At 40.6% G+C, this 18,819-nt stretch overlaps 1 protein-coding gene across 1 annotated transcript; it reads right to left on the bottom strand.

The window, feature by feature from the left end:
* Positions 1–1,851: 1,851 nt before the first annotated feature.
* piwil1 (piwi-like RNA-mediated gene silencing 1) lies at positions 1,852–11,836 on the bottom strand. The gene is made up of 20 exons (XM_079162013.1): positions 11,706–11,836; positions 10,626–10,728; positions 8,960–9,088; positions 8,636–8,850; positions 8,109–8,230; positions 7,763–7,843; positions 6,912–7,109; positions 6,676–6,784; positions 6,232–6,358; positions 5,896–6,013; positions 5,540–5,654; positions 5,245–5,432; positions 4,793–4,865; positions 4,387–4,587; positions 3,554–3,657; positions 3,322–3,392; positions 3,068–3,221; positions 2,772–2,897; positions 2,538–2,685; positions 1,852–2,314 (listed from the first exon to the last, which is right to left on the bottom strand). Exons 1-20 carry the CDS (start codon positions 11,769–11,771, stop codon positions 2,198–2,200), a joined length of 2,565 nt encoding a protein of 854 aa, XP_079018139.1. The 5' UTR covers positions 11,772–11,836; the 3' UTR covers positions 1,852–2,197.
* Positions 11,837–18,819: the final 6,983 nt, after the last annotated feature.

The following is an 18,819-nucleotide window of genomic DNA, read 5'->3' as shown; positions in this document are numbered from 1 at the left end:
TTACTTCAGCACATTCCCACCTGAGCCCTCCAGAGTGCATGCAATGTGACGGGCTGGAAAATGGAAACCTGGAGCATGCAGCCCTTAAATACAGCGTGGCTGACTCGCTGCGCAGTAAACTGTGACAAATCAGCAGAGATAACTTTCATTTTTCTGCCCTATCTCAACATCTGTGATAGAGGCAAGTGTCCCCCCCCACCCCCACACACAAACATGTCAGAAACCTAATACAAGCACATACTGTATCTACTACAGGGTCTCTGCATAAAAATCAGGTTGAATGGAAATGCCTAGTAGATCCAACCTCCATGTATTTGCCTTATAATCGCACAATGGTTTGTACTTTGCCAAGTTAGAGCGTGCAGTTCCATGCCTACTGCTCATTTATGTTGGTACTTCATAAAATATGTTAGCAGATGTTCATCCTGACTTGTGATGTGCAGGGTGTTGTGTGACTGTCGTGACTTCCATAGGACCAGAGCTTACATATAACGTCCAAGACTCCTGTGTTCACATGTCCCTCATCTAAAGTACCTAATCATTCTTAATTCTCGAATTTAAGAAAACAGGTGATGGAAAAGAGCAAACATTGTCAACATACCAACTTTTTTTTTTAGGCAGAGTGAATAAAGGGACATTTTTTATTTAAGTTCACCGTTTTTTATGTCACAGTGATGCACATTGGATCTAAAACAATGACTGCTCTACACAGACATAAACATTACATAAACAAAGTAACAAATAGATAACTGTAATATAGCATCAGCAAATTAGTCCAGTTACTGTACTGCATTTGATTCACAACCGTACAACACAAGAAGACTGAAGGTTTGACCGTTTTCACAGTAGTTGACGGTGAGACACATGGCTACCTCTACGCTGCCCCTCGACCCTTCTAACCCAAAATCTATTAGATCTGAAATGTTTATTGAAGCCAATCTGTCATTGAAGCCTGTTCAGTATGTTCGAGTTTGGTTGGTGCAGAATACAAGTACTGTATATCGATACATATATATATCTACACCTTAATGTAGAATAGTGAATGTATGATGAATTGAAAGCCAATGTATTTTCAAAGCTGCCCAAAAGGATTTTGCAGATTTCCGTCTTCGTGCGTGAAATCAAAGTCCTTTATTTCCCCTCACCATTCTGTTTGCCATTTCATCCTCATGTATTTGAAAATCTAGCCTATTTTTTTATACAAGAGTTGAACTGAAACTGCCAAAAAAAAAAAGAATGTATGCAAAACATTCTGTAATACTTTCTGTACAATTCTCGGCCAGACAGCCATGATAACCTACGATAAACTGATGTACAACTTTTCCTATTTATGGACCATGTCGTCAGACATCGCTTCTATTCATTTTGAGTGACTGTTGCTCTTTTTGTACTTTGTCCATTTGTAAAAATTGTTTAAAATGTTTATACTTGATTTTCAAACTGCCTTTTTTGTACATTTAACTTTATAATCAAACAGTGCAAGCTTTCCCCATGGTGTCTTGAAGACCATATTGTTTAAAAGTCTGCAATTGTGTGCTAGCTTTATGATAAGAAATATCAGCCTATATTGATGGTTACAAATTATTGTGTGGGTGTGCATGTGCAATCTTTTCTAAAAAAAAAGAAATCTAAATAAATTTGATATTTTGTAATGTTTGCATGGGTGATTTAACATAAGACAAAATGACATACCACACAAAAATGTTTATTAGAACAGTTTGTAACAGCCATAATAGTTCCTAGACGTAGACCTTATTACTAACAAAAATGTGATATTTTAAGCATACTATTTTAGCCATCAATACAGATGATCCACAAATCACCAGGAGACTCGCTCGTAAAATAGACAGTTTAAAATAAATAATATTTTCCTTACTCAAAAGACATCAACTTGTAATTAAGTTATAAGTTAATACAACAAGGACATGTAGAAATGAAAATGAAATATTTCCCACTTCATCATATGCGCAACAGTAGCATCGGTCCCTGATTTGAGTCTAGTCAGACCTCTCAAACTGCGTAACTCAATACACAAGGCTATAAAAAATAAACACTTAGCTTTGGCAAAAAACTTAACTTAAGAGAACTTTCTTAACAAAAGTTTACATATACAGTTTTTAACATGGCAACTCAAGAGTCAGAGCCAAACAAACCGCTCGTCTTTTAAGAGTCAGAGCCAAACAAACTGCTCATCATCCTAAAGGTAGAAGAGGAGGTCATCCAGTTTCACATTGGGCTCCCTGTGGATGCTTTGACCCACAAGAAAAGCCAGCTTGTGGGCATACTGGCAGGGAGCGGGCACTCTGATGATCCCCTGAAGCAGAGAAAAATAAACCACATCATTTTAATTCTAAAAAACACTGACCTTTGCTAACGCTTTATTGGGCTAAATGTTGGTGGTGATCAGTTATTCTTAAATATCAGAAATTCAATAACTCCACTCTACTCTGAAAGAGTTTCAACTTTGGAGAAACTGCGAGTACAGCCATCCAGGATGAAACAAGCTAATTACCGCAGCGATTTCAAAGCTAGCCTACCTGCCAGTTGTAGTACATGTGGCACAGCTTGTAGGTGAGCCGCTGCATGTGATCGGGCTTCAGTCCACTGGTGTCGTACACAACATTGTAGTGGGTTGGGGAGACGCTTCCCATGCGGACAGCCTGGCTCACAATGTAGAAGTCGTACCTGGCAAACAAAAGGTTACAACAGTTAGCCACTACAACAACAACAACAACTAAAACAATGCAGGAAAAGCTAAAAAAACAACATACCACTCCGGACGGGTGACCTCTGAGTCAACGATGGTGCCCGGGGGAGGGTTGACCACTTTGCCGTGGATGTGGGCAAAAAACCTACTGCTGATGCGCTTCTTCACCACCACCACACTCAGCTTGGGCCTATGACAAAAAGTCCACATTTAAACCAGAGTTGATGGCATAACTTGTGTTTCAGCATCTGCCTAAGGACATAGGTGTTTAATACGGGCGATTACGTCTTCAGCACATCTGATGAACTACTTATAAGTGTAGCAGCTTTTTGAGCGAGCTATTAACGACGGAAACCTCACTCGTAATCGTGCCCCATGGACTTGATGGATTCGATGATCTGCGAAACCTCATAGTTGACGACGCTGTGCAGCTGGCCGTCTCCCACTCCATCTCTGTACACGATGATGCGTGAAGGCAAGCAGTTGTTGAACTTCAAGTAGTCCTTCAGTGCACCTGGAAAACAAACACATTTAAGACAGGCATGCCAACATTGTTGATAGAGAATGAATGTGTATATTAAAATAAATTCAAAGAATCATGGAAAGCATCTTGCCACATAAAGCCATCTTTAGTCCATCCATGATTTCCTGGCCTTTGTGCTGCAACACACACTTGGAGAACCACCTTGACAAAGGCATTAGAAATGTCACAAATGAATAGTTGTGCTATGGCACTAAATCAAAGACTGAGGTAAGCAATACAACTATTGTAAAGCAGACTTGTACAGCCTTCTTCAGGCTGTAGACCAAGGTACAGTCTGGAAAGAAAAGGTTGTAGAAACTAACCTGCTCATGCCCTGATTGAGGCTGGCCACCAGAGCTCCAATAGACCTTTTCCCAGCAATGGTGTCATGGTAGCAGTCAATGCCCACAATCATCAGCTGTTTGAGCTGCAAAAAAGGTGAGACATCAGTACAGATTACCCCACCCTAACCTTAAATGGACTCAAACTCTTGTGAAAGTTTGGTCCAATTTCCCGTAAACTTGATAACTACAGTTTTTAGTTTTGCTGCCTAAATGTCTCATATTTGCTGCATTGACATTACTGCACGCATGGAAATATTTACTGAAAGCAGTCTCTCATCATTTAAGTAAATAGTTAAAGAAAACACTCAATCAATACATTAAAAAGCAACAGAGCCTAAAGGGACTGGTAGAGGGAGAGTGAAATGAACACATGTGACTGCAGGTCTCTAAATCAGAGGATTTCATTCATTTGGGTAGACGACACGCAGATACGGCTGATGCAGAGAAGATCCTCTCATCTCTACTTTGTTTTACCTTCATTAAAAGGCTAAAATGTGTTTTAAGAGGAAGATTTGTTTTGGTTCTTCTGAGAGTAAAGGTTGCCGACCCCTGGTCTGAGCCTTTGTGCAACCAGCTCCAAATCAATTAACAAACCTGATTCAGATTCATCCACTTGTGTCATCCTGTAGTGTCTTGTTTAATAACTGTGACACCGTGATCAACATTTGTAAAACATTTAACGATAACAGTTCTATTCTTTATCTGCTCTAAAACATCCGACAGCCCAATACACTCGAGAACTATTTATCTTGCATTCCCAAACACGCCTAACCTCTTCAACGTACAAATGAATGAGTGGGCACATGACTTACAGGAACTTCCACACTCCAGAGCTCTCCTCCCATCTTGCAAGCAATCTGAAGAGCAATCTTGGTTGCCACAGTCATGAGTGACTGTTGTCTGCTGAGGGTACGGGCAACCACACACTGGCTGGGAGTAGGGCAGTCCACGCAAAGGTACTTCTTGACGCTGTCGTACTTGTCCTTCCTGTTGCTGGGGAGAACCACCACCACCTAACATAGAAACAGATGGAAGGTCTTGTACTGCTTGTTGACACAGCACATCTCTATGGCTCAACAACAACACAGCATGTAAGCCTTACCGTTCATCCATGGTTAACAAGAAATGTCAAAGCACCGAGTAAATAATATGCGAAAGTCAAACGTATGAAGGTGATCCGCACCTCCACGTTAATGCATTTTATATTTAGTCACTAACCATCTGTGTTTGGGGTCCAACATTGTGCTGCAGGGCTCTGAGGAGAGACTCCTGATGATCCTCATACTCAATCCTAAATCAAAAAAAAATTAATTAAATGACAAAACCAATTTGACCAAAGATCAACGTAATAATGTGCTTCGTTAGGCAACGATAAATTGACTAAGATTAACAAATCAATAAAATGAAGCTTTCATTACTAAATAAAACATTAAAATATTCCAAGTACCGGAGAAAGGTTACGTTATACACTCAGTAGCCACTGTATTACGTGGGCCAAGCAGTAAATCCTTTCCCCATGAAGGTTAGAATGCGTGTATTGAATTACAACTCAAACCTCCGAAATTAACCTGAAGTTGAATCAACCCCTCTAAAACAGTTTTAATAATAAAAAGCTTCAAATTCTAGGATTTCATTTCTCTCTCTCTCATCGTTCTTATGCTAGAACTCACATGACGGCTCTTTTCATGCGGCTGTTGAGTGGAGCCGAGACTCTGTTGAGGGTCTGCAGGAGGGACTGGGCCTCGCCGTCGTTACGACGGGTGTAAAACATGAGCCAGTTATCCAGTGGAGGAGAGCTGATCAGAGGCACCCCACGCATCTCTTTGGACCAGTCAGCTGAAGCGGGGTTGTAGTCATACTGGGTGACACAAATTATGATGTTAATCTCTCAATTAAGAGCACATAAATACAAATAATTTAAGTAATTCAGAAGAATAATTTTCTGTATCCACAAGTATACTATACCGATTTTGGTCCCTGGAAAATCCTCTCCGCTGGAAGGACTCTGCCAGTCAGATTTAGGAGTTGCTTATCAAAGCTGAGTCCCCACTTATCCAACTCTGCTTGTGCATCAGTATTCCTATGAAATGTTTTAGGAATGAAATCAACGCCTTGCATTCAAACTTCCGTGCATATGAAGAGATGAATTACACAAGCTGCTGAGATGAGGACCACTTCAACGGGAACCAGTGAGGATACATAGTTAAAGTAATTACAGTATCAAGTAGTATCAACAGGCAGGGAAATGTTAAGAATAAAATGTGAATATGAAACTTGTGGCAATAACTACACAAAGAAAAGCACCACAGATAATCCCCTACTTCTGTATATTACTGACGAATCTGTTGAGGCGTCCCTCCCTCACATCTGGTTCCAATTTGGTGTGGCTGCTCAAGTCCTTCATGATGGTGTAGTCCGCTCGCATCTTGTCAGTCAAGCCTGTCAAACACATTACGTTTTCATTCAAAGTTATGATAGATTTCACTGAATGGTTAAGAGTTTACCATGGATGACATCCAAACAGGCTAACTACCGTCACCAATAACCTCAAAGGGACTTTGATGTTGTGATCACAAGATTATGCCCGTCACAACTGAAAACATCCGATACCACAGCTATAGGTGAATTAAGACACACTGGAGAATAAGATTGTAAACCTGTAAGGAAGCACAGCTCTGGGATGAGCATGGCCGGGCCAGGAGGAGGACCTCCAGAAGGACCCATCTTCTTCACATGGCTGACCAGCAGCACCTGGTTCCCATCGGCAATGTCCAGGTTGTATTGCTTAGAACAGAAAGTATGAATATGTGAGTGCAGACTTGAATAGAAAGTAGTCATGAATAAGGTTAATATTTAGATGCATTACTTACTAGACTTAACCTAAAAAAATATCCCTAAAGATTTCATCTGTCTACTGAATCTACATGCGTTTCCCTCTCTTTGGCCAAGTCCTTCAAACAGAAAATTTGCCAATACCAGTTCAAAGCAACATTGTGTGTGTGTGTATATGTGTGTGTCAGCGTGCATCTGTTGACGCAGGAAAGCTTGATTCAATTATTGTCCAGTTACACAAACACTTCTGCTGAGTGCATGACAGATACCGTCTTGTAGTAGTCCTTGAATGAAATGTCCTTGTCTCCCCTCGTGAATGTGTTTTTGGGAGTGTGATCCCACGCAATATCATCAATCCTGTAGGTCTTGTTGTTGTACCTAAAAAAAACAAGACAACGGGAGAAGGACAAATACAATCTGATAAACAACATCTCTTTCATGCTCATTAGTTAGTTGTGCATATGAATCCAAGAATGTGTGTGTGTGTGAGAAACATGGATCCTACTTGGTGAGGACTATGAGTCCAACAAGCTCCTTGGCGCAGATCTCAGGGAAGCGTTGATTTCCACACTTTTGCCTCATGTTGGCCATAAAGTCAAGGACCGTCTCACTACGCAGCACCTTGTGGCTCACGTCAGTGCACAGCATGATGGATGTCTCATACCTCAAGATGGTGGAGGTGTAGCCTGGCCAGATGGTCAGCCTAGGACAGACAGATTCACTTTCTTCATCCCAAATCTAATAAAAGTTAGTTTCCATCATTGGTGAGTGCCCATTTACTAATATCTACGACAGATTACTTGGCTTAAACTAGTCTATTGGGACCATGATTTTAGAAAATAAAGAAAGACCTTAGAGAAGGTCCTTTAGGTCTTTGCTACTTCTAAGAAAGCAAACTACACCGACTTAACTCCTTACAGTCTACATTTACAAAAGCAGGACTTAAGCTCATTAAACCTCCCCCAGAGCAAATATATATATATATTTTTTTAAGAACACAGAACTGTGTAAATATACTGCGTTTCAGTTTTAAATAGACTGCTATACAGATGCACACTCCTTGTGTTTACATTTAGCCCCGTCATTAGCTTTCATATTCGAGAGGGGAAAGCGTATTTTTAGACACTCGTGTCACATCTAAATAGATTTACTATAATTCTGAAACTCATATTTTATATATATATATATATATATATATATATATATATATATATATATATATATATATATATATATATATATATATATATATATATATATATATATATATATATATATATATATATATATATATATATATATACACTCTGTGGTAGAGCTGTACAAAAGAAAACAATGCGAGGTAAATGTATAGACCTGTGCTGTGGGATGTTGAGTGGATCATTGGGGTTGTAGAAGTTGCGTCCAATCTGCTGCATGTCGAGAATCCTCAAGATCCTAAAGAAATTAAGTTACACCATTTATGAGACATTTGGAGGTTTCCAAAGAGCCAACATGCTGTGGTGAATGTTATTGGCTTCTAAGCTTTTGTAATCAAGATGTAATGTTTACTTCCAATTGAAAATGCACCATCCATAACCATATTTACATTAATCACAAGCAAATTAATTTTTTGAGGATATTTCATTATATTTAGCTGAAGCATTTACATATTTCAGTTCCAAGGTGAATTACTTAAGACCAGAAAACTGGAAGATATTACCTTCTGAATATAATGTTGTAAAACTGAATGCACACTGGTGATGTGGGTGGCAGTTCATTTGTCAGGGTGACAGTGATCTGAACCTTCTCTCCATTCCTCGTCTCGCTGTGGAACACCGTCTCCTAAACACAAGGTTAGACAGTCAACAATCCCAAAATGTTAGAATTTACCAATCACACCTTCCATCCAAAGTAAGTAACAGTAGAACCATCAAATTAGCCAAAAAGAGTGAGCGGGGCCAAGAGAGAGTGAGGCAACCAACACTGGCATGGCTTTACGTTATGTTACACAACGTCAAACTATATCAGTGTATTGTCTCATCCCATCTCTCGTTTGAAGATATATCAATTATACATCATAACAATATATTGTTATATTAAAAAGTCAACCTACAGTTAACTTTAGTCTAAAAGGGTGCAGGCTACCCTGGGGACTTGTGAACTCCAACAGTTAAAACCATTTCTAGTGTGATTAGCCATAAGTGTTTTCCCTCTCTTTAATTCCACATGTTTTGAGGATCAGATTACCTTGTCGGCCAATCTGTGAGGTAGAAAAAGCAGAGCTCCATCAAAGCTGCGTGCTGAGCCAAGCGTTTCCTCGTGCTGGAAGAGGAGGGCAGATCTCAGACGACGAGCCTCCATTGGTGGGTTGAAGTCCACATGGTACTGATACAGCACCCATTGAGGGCGGGACAGGATGCGAAAGAAGTTTGCCGTCAACTGAATTGGAGCGCCAGATGTTCCTGAGGAAGCAAACGCACAATTTTATAGAGTAATATATAATCCTCTGCTACAATTATAAAATGTATATTTGCTGAATGTGTTAGTGTGCGTTCATTTTGAATGACTGACCCAACTTTGAATCCTTCACATGCACCATAGCCTGCCTGGTGTTAACCCCTGCATCGTTAAAATCCCGGCGGCGTCCACCTCTTTCTCCCAGCTTCACCTGCTGAAATCCGGCTGAAATCTGTAGAACAGCTGATAAAAACAAATCGAGTCCGTCACAACCAGTTTGTGTACATTTGGATGCAAAACTCAAAAATATATTTTTTAAATCTCCTTGTCGAAGATAACCAGTTTCCCTGCACTGCATGCCAGGGTTTACTTTTCTCTTGGTCTGGGAAGGTGTCGACAACATGGTTTATTAAATGAAGTGCCATGTTTAAATTCTCTTTTTATCGGTGTACCAAAACACATTAAAGGCTAACATTAAGTTGAACTATGACACAACATCAACATTTTAATCTATACACATAACATGCATTATAACATTTATTTAAAAGAATGTCTCCCATAATCAGGACATTTAATGTCTGTATATGAGAGCACTACACAAGAAGGCTGCGCTCTAACATTTCCATAAAAAAAAAAAAAAAAAAAAACTTGCTCTTATTGCAAGTGTGCCATTAAGCTACAGTGTGCCAATGATGGCACGTGTGCCTAAGGTTGCCTACCCCTGGTGTAGATAATGTACTACTAAAAAAAATAAAAAGGTGCAGTCATGAATGCACCACTCTGAAAGATGTTTCTGTCAATCCACATTTGTAATTGCATTTCTATGCAGACTTGCAAAAGCAAGAATAGCCATGATCATTTAACACAGGGGTGGCCAACCCGCGGCTCGCGAGCCGCATGCGGCTCTTTGCCCGGTTTCATGCGGCTCTTACGTTCATATCGAAGTTTGTATTTGTGTTTTTTTAATGTTCGTGTTGGCTTCGCTTGAGTTAAATACGGTATTTTCGTCAAACGCGCATGTGCGGCCACATTTATTACGTTCCTCGTCGACCCATTTAACGCAGAGACGGACTGTTTGAAAGCCCCGCTAGTCACAGATGAGGATGCGGCTGAGTTGGAGATGATCGATCTTTGTGAGGAGGACCAACTCAAACCTGCTTTAAGGGACGGGACCATTGAGTTCTGGAAAAGTGTGCCAATGAAAAAATACCCCAATGTCAAACGGGCTGCGCTTAAGATACTGTCAATGTTTGGGTCAACATACGTCTGCGAGTCTGTGTTTTCTACCCTGAAACACGTGAAATCAAAGCATCGATCTGTTCTGACTGACACCCATGTGAAAGAATTGCTTCGAGTGGCAACAACGGAATACAAGCCAGATTTGAAGAGGATTGTTCAAGGCAAGGAATGCCAGAAGTCCCACTAAGTAACATGCATAGTAAAAGAAAAACACTATTGTAAATTATTATATTTTTGTTTGTGGACTTGGTTGAACTGAGAGTTTGTCTGTGTGAGACAGTGCACACAATGTTCATTGTTGAAAATGACTGGCGTGTGGTCTCAGGAGTCAATTTCTGTCATTATCATGTTGGTGTGTGACATTTACAATAAATCTGGCTGAGCAAAGGTATGTGTGTGTGTGAGGAAGGGATAGAGTGATGTTCATGTGTGCCCATGTGTATGATGTGGCTCTTTGCAGTAACACAGTAAAAAATGTGGCTCTTGGTCTCTGACTGGTTGGCCACCCCTGATTTAACATATATCATGACTGTAACTGTACCTTCCGCAGAAAAGGGTCCTGGAGCACTCTTCTGCCTCCCTCTACCGACCAGCTCTCCCTCTGCGGGTGGGGGCGCTGGTGGTGCAACATCTCGAGCCTGGCTCTTCAAGAGAGAAAAAAAAAACATTTTATCATGGACACTATTCAAACTAGGGCTGGGCAATTGATATTGTGATATAGCACCATATGTCTTCTTAGATTTAAACTTAACAGTCTGTTCTGTCATTTTCTTTTTTCAACCGCCAGTTGGCCACCACCACCCACATATCTCCGTTCAGCCCACCGATTGGTCATGACCATCGGTTCCCGCCGTGTGTATGGCGTGACATTAACAAGTGCACGGTCGAGAGACCTATATAGCTGTGAACATAGCAGTGCATGTACAACTCAGGCCACTTGTTGGTGATTAAATGCTTGCAGCTCAGTTGTGGCTGCATCAAATGTAGATTTCTCAGTGTGCCGTGCGCGTTTCACAGCAATAATACAGTAAAACTGTATCGTTTTTACAGAATATTGATATACCAGCAAAATGTCTTTAGTTTTAGTTTCAAAATGTGTATCTGTAAAACATGTCAGACATGAAAAAAGCTACCATTTATTTCCCCCTCAACACTTCCCATTCGGTTTCAAAATAAAAGCTCTCTAGAGTCTCTGGACATAATCCCTTAACACAAGGATTTTATTCTGAAATTAACCAGGACAGGGTTGTGGAAAACGCAGTGTTTTGCATGGATTTTAATTATAGTTTTAAAATGAGCACACTTTTTTTAACGTTATCGGTCTCAAATAAATGACATTAAACATTTTGGCTTTTACGAAAGGCAAAGTCTATGTAGAAGGAAGGGCAGAGTGCTGTCATTGTGGACAGCACTCCTGTGAGAGATGCAGCAGTTCAATGGGGGCAGCAGTCACGTGGGCTGGGCTATACCAGACAACTTCCAATTCCTTTGGATGGGAACAGAAATGCCCTAAACCCTGTGTTAAATATTTCCGAGTTAAACAATGATCAAGGAGATAGAGAGGTTAACAGTCATTTAATGTAAAGATTACCCAGAGATTTACAGTGCACACGGCTCTTACCCCAGGTGCCGAAGTCTCTTGACCACGTGCTCGGCCTCTTGATCTAGCTCGTGCCCGTCCCGTCATTTTGGTAACGTCTCAAAGATGAAGCTGTAAAATAGACAACTCTTACCATTCATACAAAGCATAGAGCAAATAATTAAGCGCTAAAGAAATATGTAGGAAAAAAAAGACTGTCTGACAATCCTACCTGGTAACAAACTATCCTGTTTTAAAAGCCTAAAAAAAAAAAGTTGTTAACATTTAGTTAAGGTAATGCAACTTATTTTTGGTCAAAAACAATGTGTGACATCAAAATAGTTTGATACATACTATAAATTATACATTTCTGAAATCGCACGTGTCATCTCGCAGACAAGATGGCGCTTTCTAATACAGCGTTAACTAGCTACATGTGGCCTACTGCTCAACCTGCTAGCTTAATTTAAGGCTAGCCACCATTAACATGCTAACAAAGGTCATCGCTAGATTTTTTTTTTTTAAATCCCCCATAACGATGTATTACATTTTTAAGTTAGGCGAGTAAGACATGAATCTACATTACTCCCATGTTAGGAGAAATGATTAGCGATGAAAGTTAGTTAACAGGCATGATGGATATGACCTCGCTGGCTGAAAGTGGTTATAGTGTTAATTTCGATTAGCATTAAACCAAAAGTTATTGAAAAATCAGATTCACGCATTAAATGTAATGCCTATATCACCGTTATCTTTTTCTTATTCAACTCACTTTTAAAGGAAACGTCCTCTTCACTGACCATTCGATGAAAGAAAGTTTTACCACAGGTGCGACGATGAACAGCAATTTGGCGGAGGCCTCTTCACTTCGAAAATGAATACGCTTGTAATGGTTTAAAAAAAAAAACTTTTATCGAACACCTTTTTAGTTTCAATATTGCTTTATAATCTATTACAAGGTCAGTTATTCTGAATTAATCTAATAAAGACGTTATTGAAAGGTTGCTGGAAGGTTGCTGAAGTAGTCACAAACGCCTATGGAACTACTTTTTTGAGCGCAGTGGTCCGTTTAAACTAGTGCTGTTGTGTGTGTGCATGTTTTTGTTAACAGTGAGATCTCAGTAGTGACCACTAGATGTCAGCAAAGCACGACGTAGAGTATATAATGTTTACAGGCTCGAGCTGTCTGCGTTACCAACACGTCTCTGATGAAACTCAGGGCTCTAATAAGCATAACTGTTGGTGTTTTATAAGTGAAGGTTGATTTAACCTTTTACTGAATGAATTGGCCTGAAGGGGGCATGTAGGTAAGGCGTACATGGATTACAGTTACGGGTATGAATGAAAAGAAAGTATGACCATGATTTTTCTTTAAAGTATTGACTGACAGACCAAGTTTGATTGACTGTAGTATTGAATGAAGTACTGAGACGTTCTATGATGATGACTTATTAACACATGGCTTTCTCCTATAATAAGGCCTAGTTGTCATTCCCTTTCCCATCGAGTTTAACTTATGACCATGATGAAAAAACGTTGATTCAGAGATGTAAGTGTTAGGAATGCGTTTACAAAGTAAAAAGTCCTCCTATGCAATCATTTTAAGAGGTTCCCTGATTAAAGCTATTATTTCATCCCAAACTTTTCCTCTCTTCTCCACATTCCACCAATTGAAGTTGAACTTAAACACCTCTGAGGGCATTTATAGGAAGGTGTACTCAAGTCTTTCATGTCTGAGATCTAACAGTGATTACCGATTGAGACCTGATGGACCAGTCTGGGAGTATCTGCTGCAAGAAAGCTGAGGGGAAATGAGGAAAAAAGCAGGGACATAAGTGTCATCAAGCCTGATTGTTGGGTGAAAAGGGAAAGTAAGTCACACGGAGAGCCACATAAGACACATAAATCCACTAGACCTATACGCATCTGACCAGATCCAATTCAACACTACACAATCTTAGTACTATTTGTAGTCAAATGCTGAACAATATGAAACATACACAAATGGCCCATTACTGTAAAAGCCATGATTAAAAACAAAACATAAACATTTTGTTCTTCAAAAAACATGCTATCTCTTCAAAAACAACAACAAAGGCCATTGAAAAAGAGTCTGAATGAAAGAATAAGACGTGGCCAGGGAAAGGGGACTGCAAGCTGAGCAGTGTGAGGCTGAGAAAGGTGCACCCTGCCAGGGACGATGATGAATGTGCTTCAGGCTTCAAGCTCGCCCTGCAGCCCCCAGCGGTGTGGATTCCACGCTCACGCTAATCATGCTTCTGTGAGATATTACGGCCCAAAGCTGATGAAAGGAAACATGCAACACAGTTAGCATATCAAACTGGCTGCACGTTCACAAAATACCCTTCATTCTTACGTTATTATCATCACAACCGAGGGCGTGACCATCACCATCCCTGTCAGGAACATGTTGTGTTAATACACAGTATCTGTAGGCCTATGATATTCATACAGCATTCAACCTCACTTCCTGTGTCAAATGTTGAAAACAACGGGATCAAGCTTTCGTTCTACACAAATCACAGTGGTCCCATTAAGCTTGAGCTCCTGATTGCAAAACCAGAACAAGAGGGGATTCTGAATATTAAGGATCTACCGTGCCATGATATCAGTAAGCGGGTTAGGAAAATTAGATTATTCGCTTGCCTGCCGTGGAAGCTAATCTGCTCTGCATCAGTGTGCTCCTCCTTAAAAAGACGGAGGCACTGCATCACACACACACACACACACACACACACACACACACACACACACACACACACACACACACACACACACACACAAACACACACACACAAACACATGCACACAGTTGCGCCATGAGTTTCTCAGCCCATGAAGAATAAGCAGTTAAACCAAGCATCCAGAACTGGTGTTCTATTCATAATGGAGACAGAACACGGCACAACACGGTTAGAAAACTTGAACAGCTGGTATTGTCAAAATCACTGAGGTTCACTCCATCAGAAGGAGAAGATCATTTACAAGCAGTTTTTGAATGAAAAGTTACTTAAGAGATGGTTTCCTTCCCCAAAACATTTCACAAAGCTTCTCTTACATTAATAGATGAAAACTGTTCCCCTAAATAATTAATAAGCCCATGAATTGTACTCTATATTAAATACCGAACAGACAAATGAATTATGTGTGACATTGTACTAAATCTGTGTTAATTATGAAGTTTGTGACAGCATGATCATCCTTTATGTCATAAGAGAATAAATCTGATGCAGCCAACAGCTATGACAGATGACAACTGACTTATCTTCATGACAACTGAGTAAACTGCATCCACTAAGGAAGATGCAGTTTAAATATACTTTCTCATCCACATCTGTCCCTAACACTAGCATATCAGACAGCTATGAAAATAACCCTTGTAAATATAAAATGCAAAACATTAACTGTGTTCACACATTATCATCATCATAGCTTTCAAAATACAGAGCACCTTTTTTCAGAGACGATTGAAGCCCTTATCTACACTTCCTGCAAGCCGGAGCGCCAAGGACATATCCCATTCAGATTCCATTCATTTGGTTTCCTGTTTATTTGATAACAAAAACCTCTGGCTGGTGGCCTTGACTTGTTTGCAGATTATTTGTGTATACAGATACACGAAATATGCGTCGAAAAAGGTTCGATTCAATAGGCAAGAATTTGTCCACTGAATAAAGTAAAGGTAGAAAGAAAATAATACAAAAGTAAATGACGTCATCGTCCGTCACGTATCTGTTAGCTGAAAGAGGAAGTAATGGCAACATGAAAGCCTTTTTAACATGTTGTGCTTGTGAATATGCGTGGTGTGTTCAAACACTAGCCAGCCCAACCCTTTTCTTGGAGAAGCAGGGGGTAAAGACAGCAGGAGAACGAGGAGGAGGAGGCCTGTGCTGACCATAGCAGAGTCCTGCAGAGGCAGAGCTCCCTCAGGAGCCAGCCGCAGTGAGGATGCCATGTGATCTCTGAAAAGTCAACAAGGGTTGGTCCACAGCTGGGCTGCGGGAGAACAGAGAGCAGACACGTAGCAACACCCTCCCGCTGGGAGCAGCAGAGGAGACGGAGGACTTCCAGCCTGCCTCCGAATCTACTGTAGAGTTTTCCCCTGAAACGTGAGTGGACAGCGGGGAGGAATCTGGCCCCGGTGCAGTTTTCATCATTTCAGAAGCAATTCCTCTTTTTAGTGCTCATTTTAGTTTACATACATGGTTGGATTCTAACCCTGCATTTTAGATTCTTTGACAATAAATATCACACCGTCTCCGCCAAGCAAACTCCCAAATCCGTCTCCTCTGTGCCAAAGAGTTGCCGCACAATGGGAGCCCTGCAGATTTAATTTCCACAAAAGATTAAGTTGCCTTCTGCATCACTGAAACTTTCTTGGGGTTTGAAGTTGAAATCTCAGTGGTTATGCCTCTCTTTGTCCGAAGCATTGGTTTGAACAAAGGTGCAGTGAAGCATCAGCAGCAAAGCATCTAATAAGCACAATGTGGGAATAAAGCAGAGGGGAGTGAGCATCAAAGGCAGCCAGGCACAGCAGGACTGGCATCGGTCTGAACTCCCAACCTAGGACACTCAGCATGCTCTTCAGCAATCACCCCCTTTGGACCAGTCTTGGGCAGTAATTAAAACCATCATTCCCACTGCCTCGGTATCTCATTAGCCACAGGACCCCAGGCTTTTATCCTTGCTTATCCAAAAATATCACAACTCCACACCAGCAAAGATGAGTCCCGCACACCCAAAACACACGTCTGTGACATTTCTGAGCTAAACAGAGCATTATCGAACTATCATCCAACTCCAAAGAACAGTGGGAGATCACACAAGCCTCTCTCTTCATGTCCACTGTAATTATTATTGCACCTAACAACAGAGATGATTTGGAGGGAAACTGTCACCCTACTGTTGGTTGATTAAATCTTCCTGTGCTGGAAACACAGAATAAATACATATATGAAAGAGTAACCAAGGAGAAACTGTGACACATTTGCTCTGCAGGGAATGAGGCGGAAAAAATGAAAGCTTTGTATAATTTCGTTTTCAGCAGCAAACATCAACCACTATTTGTGACTAAAACCCATTAAAAACGAGGACAAACTGATATATTTGAATCTCCTACGCTTCCGCTATCAAAGGGAGGATTTAAAGTAGGCGAGAATCGGTTGCAGTGGTCAGATTTAGCACTTTGGCTGTAGATAAAAAGAAACTCTTCTTCCCATGTTTAATTCAGTATGAGCCATGACTAACTCATGTAATATACTAGGCCTCTGAAGTCAGTCGAAAGCTTCTTTGCTTGCTTTGTGTACTGCAGACAGAAATGAATGTGTCACTGTATTTTGACGGGTATGCAGGTCAGGGAAATACGTTGGGATAGGTTTATTTTATTCCCTTTTAGATGAGTTCCTTAGTTTAGCAGCAATGCACATACTAAAACCTTAATCCACTGCATGATATTAACCTACTTGGAATTACTGCCAGTGCTTTTAAATGACAGCAAGAGAGCTAATGCAAAAGAGAGGCGCGTTATTGTGTTACTTTCAGTTAACCAGTGGCCTATCTGTCTTACAATGGCCAGTTCTGAAGTACACATACATGTTCAGTGTATCATGAACCGCAAAGGCTCTAGTTCTGCGGAAACAGTGGAAGCATCTATTTCATGTTTTAATAAAGAAATTCCAACATGTTGCTATTGCATTTTCTAAATTATTTCCTGATCCTCCATTGAAGGGTTGCAAAATAGTTGCAGTGCCAACATGCCCCACCCTAACACAAAGCAGGAGAAGTCTGTTCCTAAAGAGTTCTGTTACATCGCCCTCACACACATGCCAACCACCCCTCCTCCTGCTGCACAAGTGCGTGTGTGCATGTGTACGAGGCTATATGCACATGAAACGGAGTCTGCCCATTCTTTGGCTATGAGAAGCCTCTGATCTTTCAATGACACAAAGACTTGTGCAAGATGAGGATGAGCCCTCGACCTTTGTCAACATCCAGTCTGGATCCGCGGCTCTTTTAATAACAGCGGCGCATTGTTTATGTGAGTGTCTGCTCAAAAAGGCCCTGATGCCACAAAAACCTTTGTAGACCGAGTCCCCGTTTCGTCCTCAGTGCCATTATGAGTCAGTGGAAATTAAAAGCCAACCACAAGCTGGTTCTCAGCCAAATTCAGCTAACTGACTCTCTCCCGCTCTGTTTCTTTGAGAAGCCTTTGATGTTAGCAGGGGGCTTTTGCACTCGCAGTGATGGTAACGAATGATACTTTAAGCGATTCTTTTTTATCCGGCGAGCTTAATGAAAGATTAATGGGTTTGATATTTTCCCTTGTTTATATTTTATTCAAAAAGTAAGCCATGGTCCTTGGAACCTGTTAAAAGCTTCTTGGTAATGATTTTATGGATCAGTGGAAGTCCTATTATGGTCTTTGGCTCTAAACGCAATGAAGAGTGTTGATTGTCTTCTTAGCAACATTATCTTTACATGAAAAGCATTGACCTTGAGTGCCGTGCTTACATCTTTGTCTGATACGGATGAAGCAAACTGCAGCCGCAGCGGAGATATGTTAATTTCCATATGTCCTAATTCGGTTGGCTGCAGACTCCGCATTTCACTCTATTTCACAGCTCAAAGGATGAAATGATTCAGACTCAGTGGATTTTGTCGTGACAGTCTGTGGACGTTGCTTGTTGAACAGAAAGCTAATGGATGATTTGATCATATAGAAGCTGACTGCCAATCAGAAAAGATTGCTTGTCCTGTTCCAGGCGTCTCTGTTGAGCTGATACCACGTCTTTAATAACGGCTGACTGTATTTGGTTTATTGTTGATGGTAACTACTGATAAAGATCTACTATCAGGCAAATTAAAATATTACGAGCCACAACAACTCATGCTGTAGGGTCAGGTTTAAGTAGTCCAGGAGGAGAAATAGTTTGTGACCTACAGTATGCTTCAATTACACGATCACATTTAGAGCTTTTAAGATTAACTCTTTTTTTCAAAAGATCTTGAAAAGTCTTATGGAAAGCATGAGGGGATCAAGATCAAAGACTTCCTCTTAAAGTATCTTTAATGCACTGTAGTCGTCTGATCAAGCAATCTTTGCTGCTGTTATTGGATGTATTCAGAAGAGGTCTTT

Source organism: Pholis gunnellus, assembly GCF_910591455.1.
Source record: "Pholis gunnellus genome assembly, chromosome: 6".
In the NCBI taxonomy this organism is placed as follows: domain Eukaryota; kingdom Metazoa; phylum Chordata; class Actinopteri; order Perciformes; family Pholidae; genus Pholis; species Pholis gunnellus.
The sequence above is the reverse complement of the archived record's forward strand: the minus strand, read 5'-3'. Positions and strand labels throughout refer to the sequence as shown.

Excerpts from the sequence above, each read along its gene's own strand:
- piwil1 (XM_079162013.1), bottom strand. The coding sequence starts at position 11,771 with ATGACGGGACGGGCACGAGCTAGATCAAGAGGCCGAGCACGTGGTCAA. Across the intron at positions 6,785-6,911 it reads GGACTCATAGTCCTCACCAA|GTACAACAACAAGACCTACA; the intron begins GTAGGATCCATG and ends TGTTTTTTTTAG. Across the intron at positions 5,655-5,895 it reads TTCGTCAGTAATATACAGAA|GAATACTGATGCACAAGCAG; the intron begins GTAGGGGATTAT and ends AACATTTCATAG.